This window comes from Cajanus cajan, chromosome 2, assembly GCF_000230855.2.
Source record: "Cajanus cajan strain Asha chromosome 2, NIPB_CcT2T_4, whole genome shotgun sequence".
In the NCBI taxonomy this organism is placed as follows: domain Eukaryota; kingdom Viridiplantae; phylum Streptophyta; class Magnoliopsida; order Fabales; family Fabaceae; genus Cajanus; species Cajanus cajan.
In genome coordinates, this window is record NC_138518.1 from 56,821,248 (window position 1) to 56,828,683 (window position 7,436).

The 7,436-nt window shown below is 26.3% G+C and overlaps 1 protein-coding gene across 1 annotated transcript; it reads left to right on the forward strand.

Annotated features, from left to right (window-relative positions):
* The first annotated feature begins 5,770 nt into the window (after positions 1-5,770).
* LOC109811321 (uncharacterized) lies at positions 5,771-6,458 on the forward strand. Its single transcript, XM_020375025.3, has one exon. It carries the CDS (start codon positions 5,852-5,854, stop codon positions 6,170-6,172), a length of 321 nt encoding a protein of 106 aa, XP_020230614.1. The 5' UTR covers positions 5,771-5,851; the 3' UTR covers positions 6,173-6,458.
* Positions 6,459-7,436: the final 978 nt, after the last annotated feature.

Below are 7,436 nucleotides of genomic sequence, written 5' to 3' on the forward strand. Positions count from 1 at the left end.
CACCACTTTTCACATCCACTTGTGCAACACCATATCCATCAACCTACATCAACATGAACTCTTCAACTTTATTTTCAAGCCTTAACCTAATCAATGTTTTCATTTACACTAAACTAATTACTATTAATTTAGCTGCAACCATATAATATATATTGTGTGTTATATTGGGTGTACCATGCTTCTTCATGTTATTCTTCAATGTAATGAAGATTTGGTTCTCAATAGATCACCTTTTCACCTCAATTTTAGGCTACTGTCCTGATTAATTGCTGCTGCTAATTCATGTAATTCTTGGTTATTGCCAAAATCCTCTTAATTTTTTTATATTTTTTTTTACATGTATTTAGATTTTTTACATATAAAAATGTGTTGGGTAAGTAAGCGTATTCTTATATATTAAATATAATAATTATTATATATTAAATATTAATAACTGTCTTATATGATGGTGTTTTTAATGATTTTTTTTTAATTTTTTATATAATTTAATTTTTTATTTATTATATTTATTTATGAATTAAAATTTACTATTTTAAAAATAAATCTTTTGCAGCAATATAAATTATTTATTTTAAATTGAAAATATGATTTATATAATTAGGTTATGTTCTGAGTAGGTGAAAATCTAATAACACAAAATTTTATATTTTTAATAACTTTTTATATAATGCAAATTTAATTAATTCAACTGCATTTAAATAAAATATTTATTTATATATAATTTATTATAATCTTTAGTTATATATAATAAATATTTATTCTTAAAAGTGCAAATGTTAAAATATTTGTAAGACAAAGTTAACAAGGAAATATATCCATAATTGATCGGTGAAACGAGGAAGTGTAACTAATTGGAAAATTTTTGACTCTTTAACTTTGTCAATCTTTTTATAACAACTAGAGGGATTGAGGCAAATCGTGCCTCTAAAAGTTAGAGGCAAACAAATATTAGATGTTGTAGATAATTATTTAGAAAGAATATAATTTTTTTTAACATAAAAAGAAGTATAATGGTCTACTAAAAAATGAAAATTAAAAGTGTGATTACCAAAACATATTCCTTTTATAGATATATAGATAAGAAAAAATGCACTATATATTTATGTTTATTACAAAAAAAATAGAGTGAGTGGATTATTAAAGAAAAAATTTAGTTAGTATTTTTTTATTTTTCAATTTCTATTAATAATTGAAGGGATAATTGATGACATCACACTAAGGAGTCAAATCTTAAGGAAGTTAAGAAGAGTGAATTAAATTTAAAGAAAAAAAGTTCTCATTCTTATTAAATTTTAGATTATTTTAAAAGTTTACGTTATCTTCTTTGTAAATATTTCTCTTTTATAAATATTTTCTTAAAAAAATATAAAACTTAAGTATAATATCATAATTCATAACAATATATATTTCTCATGTTTGCATTAAATATAATGTACATGCTTAAGTGAAATAGAAACTCTAGTTTAGATTAGAGAAAAACAAAATTATACTTATAATATTATAACTAAGCTCAAGTACATGAGTTTTATAATTATCAAATTAATGTCTAGCTCTATTAAATTTATGTCGTTAATTATGTTATGTTAGAAACTAATTTTACAGGCCTTATATTTCCTTTCAGATTTTTAATCTTAAAATTTGAAAGCAAATTAGACAGTTATTTTGTTAGAAGTTATTTTTCTCACCAGCCATTCCAACATGCATGCATGTCCTACCAATTCTAATATATAAAAGGAATGTTTTGAGTCAAAAGATAATCTACGTTAGCATGATTTGTTTTTCACCAACCCTTTGCTTTTGCAGATCTGAATGGTAGTTAAAGTTAAAGCAGACCACATTTTCTCTTTACTTTATCTGTTGATCATTCTTTATCATATAATAATATTGTCTACATCATAAACAAACCAAAATAAAATGATTCATCTAATATATTTTATCAATATTCTTGCATGAATAAGTGATGCATGGCCACATATCTTTATTCAAAAGGTGTTATACTTATACATATCAATTCTTCCATGTTTGGTTACCTTTTATAATTTTCTACGTTGTACAGACAAAGTGAGGATCAATCAAAGTCAAAAACTGTTTACAGATTATTAAAAAGATGTAGCAGGGAGAAGATGACTGGAGAATATATACATATAATATTGGGATTATGATGAAGGTAAAGTGCTTTTGGGTAAGCTAATTAAATCAGCATATAACATATATAGTTGAGCAACCAAACCACACGTGAATGAAACACTACCTTATACCTTAAATATACATTCCTTTTACTAATTTGTGTTCACACAGATTAACTTTTTCTTGTGTCTGCATCAGATTCCTAATTAACTTGATCCTTTTCACACCTAGAATTCCCCAATCTGCATGCCTTAGAGATAAACTCTAGCTGCATAATCTTACAAATGGTATGCATGTGTGGTCTTTGTTAATTGTAAAAGGTTTGTATAATTAAATAGTAAATTAATTACCGAAAATTATTACTACAAGTTAAAGTTAATGTAATGTTATTTACTTAGATTCGATAATTAACTTGGTATGTTGACCTTGGATAAATATATCACTTTATTTTTATAGAAAATGATTCAAATGAGAGTTTATGACTCTTTCTTATTAAATATCCACTTTATTTGTGTAGAATCAACTTGGTTAAAAGGAATTGTGTCTCTTTTTTAAAAAGTATCGATTAATTAGATATTGTCATAAATATAACTTTAGAGATAATTAGTGAAAAATTTTAAGTTTATCATATGTCAATTTTTTATTAGAGAATAATGTAAAATATATATATTATTCATATTTTTTTATTTATAAAAATCTACACCATTATATAAAGGAAATATATTTTTTTAATAACTACTTTAGTCTTACATCATTTTACTTTTTTATTTTACTCATAAATTAAAATTATTTTTTTTTCTCTTTCAATGCCTTTTTTCTTCTTTAAATAATTGGTTATGTAACGGTTAACACACACTAGAGTGAGAGATTCATAGTGTATATGTATTTTTTATTTTTTAAAAATAAAGAAGTATAAAATATTTCTTTTACCCTAGATACAATAATAACAACAAACTTTAAATAAAGAAGTATAATTTTTTTTAAGTTCGTTCCTGGAGTATCCATTGCCGACAGCAGTGACTAATCTCCTCGCTACGTTGGAGGCACCTCAAAGGGTGGGATAGCTGGCCCCAAGATTTAACGCGGCTGCATACACAAGGCAGGATTTGAATCTCTGACCTTGCTTAAGCGTGGATCAACCCCTACTGCTGAACCACACGCTATTTTTTAAAATCATATGATGACTTCACCGACAATAGGCCACAGTAGAAAAAAAAAAAGAAAAAAAAAACAGCTATAACGTACGGCAATGTATATTGGGATAATTTTTGTTCCCAGCCATATATTTTCAATCTATGAACCATTATTAAAATTGGATATTAAATACGTTGAAAGCAATCGTGTTATTTATCCATCACATTTTATACTTTTCAATAACTAATATTTACACATGATTTTAAAAAATCATCATTCAGATTTACGTTACGTACTTTTTTTTTTTATATTTTTAATTAATTATTATTTATAAGATATGAACCCATTACTCAATTGGTTTGATTGTGTTTTATTTTTTTAATTTAGACTGTGCGCAAATTTTAAAAAATTAAATAAATTTGATTTAACCAAATTTCTTATGTTCAAAACTTTCTAATTATCTTTCTCTTTTTTTTCTTTCAAAATTATCAAAAATTGAATCGTTTAAATTATTTTAAACATTCCTTTTACTTAAAGTTAACTAACAACTAAAACATTTAAATTTACAAAATAAAAATCTTAAAAAGACTCTCTTCAAAGTTCAAACCCTAAATCACATCTCATTTTAAGACATACCTATTTCATTATTTAATTTTCTCAACTATAAACTTTAAAATTATTTCATATCTCAAATATATTATAAATTCCAAATATTCATTAATTAAGTTATTTATAGTTTAAATCTTGACTTTAAATATAAAATAAATTATATTAAGAAAAAGAATACGTTTTATGTGTGTATTCACTATGTCTGGCTGTCTTTTACAAAATATAGTTGATAGTTATACTTATTACCAATGTCATAATTATGAAAAAGCTTGTTAATCAAAAGCACTTAAAATCCTAAACTAAAATAATAAAAAACATAATCAAATCTAATTAATTTATTAATATTAGCATATTGTTGTAAGGAAAAACCGAAAAATGGTGTATGTCAGAAAATATTTTTCATATTGAAAATACTTAAAAATATCACTAATACATTGTTACAAGAAGCAAGTTGGATATATAATAGTTGAATATATCTAAATGTTTTTTTCAAACTGACGAGGGAAATCATTAGCGTGAACCACGTGTTAGATTGATTGTCGAAAACAGGTTTGTAGCAGAAATTGCGCAAAACAACATTTTTTTGGATTGATTTTTGAAAAATAAAAAAATTATAATTTTGTTTCTAAAAATAAAAAAAAAAATCAATTCAGTTATTTTTTTAGAGACTGAATTGATATTAAAATTAAATTAAATTAATTAATCTGAATAAAAAATGTTATATTTTTAAGAACTAAAAAGTTGATTCTATATTTTTTCAATGACAAAAATATTATTTTACTTAGAAAGGTTTAAGAATATAAGTGTGCCATTCTAATTATGACTGTTCGAGAATATATATATATATATATATATATATATATATATATATATATATATATATATATATATATATATTAAAACCAAGTATCTCTAATTAATTAAATTTTAAAAATTAATATATCGTAAAATATTAAAAATTTATTTAAGAAATCAACTTCATTCAATCAATACAGTCTTTTTTATTTAAAAAAAAATACAATTTTAACTCCTACATACATGTACAATAATGTTGGCAAACGTATTTTTTATAAATATTATTTTAACTCCGAAAAGCTTCCGATTAATAATGTTAGTCTTAACCTCATAATTAGTCGTACAAACAATCGATTATAATCTTATATTGTTTTCACAGAAAATAGTGGATGCACATATATATTATAATCATTCAATCAAAAACTAACATACATATTAAATTTATTGACTTATATAATTTATATATTCTGAATAGTTCACGGTATATAATTTTCATATATTATAATAAAATTGTTTAATAACATAAAAATTATTTTTATCTAGATAATAAATATCATATATATTAATATATTATTAAAAATGTAAATATAAATTATAATGATATATAAAATATATTGTTTCAAAATTAATAGTAAAATTGTTTGTATCCAAATGAGTTTTTTTTAAAGAAAAACATATGTCTTAGTACAAAATATAATTTAGAATTAAACAAAATACTTTTATATATCGTAGGAGAATTAAGTGTGTGTCTGGATCCGCATTCAAAAATCACGTTAATGCAGAAGTAAGAAATTTTTACTTCTTATTTTCACGTTTTTGACGTAAATTAAGTGTGGCGGACGTGAAACCAAACACGTCGCAGAGCAGGACCAAAATTAAGAACGTTATTACTTTATTATTATTAATACTTCCCTTTTGTTTGGAGACAAAAGCAAAAAGCCGCCACTTTCCACGGTGGGCTCCACTTGACCGCCACTTTTCCACGTAAGAATACGGAAAAACAAAACTACTTTACGTGGAATTAATAAATTAGGTTTGACTCATTCTCACGTGTTCCTCTTCCCACCACCTTCATCCTTTCCCTCTTATATATCACCCAAATCTTTTTCATCTCCAAAAAAGATAACAAACACCCTCACCCCTCACTCAACCAACCCAAACCCTCTCTCTACTCAACCCTCCCAAAATGGGAAACTGCTTGAAGCACCAATCATCCACCAAGTATGTTGATGGTGGCGACGACACTGACGGCGAAAACTGGAGTTTTCAGGGAGGTGAGAGTGTTTTCGCCGCCACCAACATCGTCGTCACCACAGCTAAGAAGACGACAACAGAGGTGAAGATCAAGATCACGAAAAAACAACTAGAGGAGTTGCTTAGCAAAGTGGATGTGAGAGAGTTGAGGGTGGAGCAGGTGTTGTCCCACTTGATGAACCATAGTGGAGGGTACCAATCACTCCAAAGACCATGGAGGCCTGCACTTCAGAGCATCCCCGAGGTGAATTGAGCTTCATGATTTCTAGGTTAGGATGCGCTGTTATGGAGTGAGATATGTTGGTAGAGATGAGAAAGAGAATTGGCTTATTGGGTCAATCCTATATGGTTGCTTTCATCATGCAAGAGGGTTTATGGTTCATGGTTGGGGTTCTTGAGGGTTAATGATTCTTGTATTTTATATATATATGTAGGGAAAAACAAGGGTGCTTGCTTATAGTTTTTGTTCTTTGTACATACAAAACAATAAGGGAGTACCCTTTGTGCTATAGTTTGAGACTTTGTTATTATTTGATTAATTTCCCTTCTCCCTTTCCTTTCCTTTCATTCTTTTTTTTTTTCATGATCCCTTGTGTGGTATGAGTTTCTTGGATGTCAAATTATGTGTGAAAAATGAAGGACTTGAACTTTTAAGAACTTTTAAGAACTTAACCATGAGATTTTATTTTCCTTATAGTGAGTGATTTGGTGCATATATGCTCCACCTTGCTGAGTGGTTATGGCATGGGTGCCCTTTGGGATTTGCTTTGACAATTTGGTATTTGAAATTCTAAAAGCATTTAGATTAATTGATGACATGAATATGTGGAGTTAATTATTCATTAATTTATACCTAATTGCGCGTTTGGATTTGAAATGTTGGGTTACCAATATCGATCCAGATTTGATAAAGCAAATTTACTTTAATAAGTAAGTTTTCTTTAATTAGCTGTAAAGCTTGGGAACTGCTATACTCTTTAAGTATTTTCTAATCTTTGGGAAAGAAAGGGAAAGTATTAATAGCTTCTACGTTAAACGTGGTTTTCCACGTTTCCAACATGCATACAAACACGCTATTGATCACCATGTGTTTTCCAAATCTGATTTTGATTTCTAATCAATCTTAATACTCAATTTTGATTTTAGATTTCCAATTATTCCTTCTAACTCTTCATCTTGAAATTGTTTTTGTTAACTTTTTACTGTAATTAACTAATTTTATATGAAGTCGTACCTAATATAACTTTATTATTATTATTTTATTGATTGATGACAGTAAACATTCATGCCTATTAAACTAATTGATTATATAAAATTCCTGTTTTGTTTCAATCAAATCCTTCCAATCCAACATGACGTATGTGTTATTTTGTATGTTTCAAATGCTAGTTGTCTCGTTATCATCAGGTGGTTTAGCTTTTCAGTTGTCATATTTGATTTTCGGATTTTAACCGTGTGCATATATAGGAGAAAAAAAAAATCTAAACACTTTTATTCAGCAAAATTGGGAAAATCCT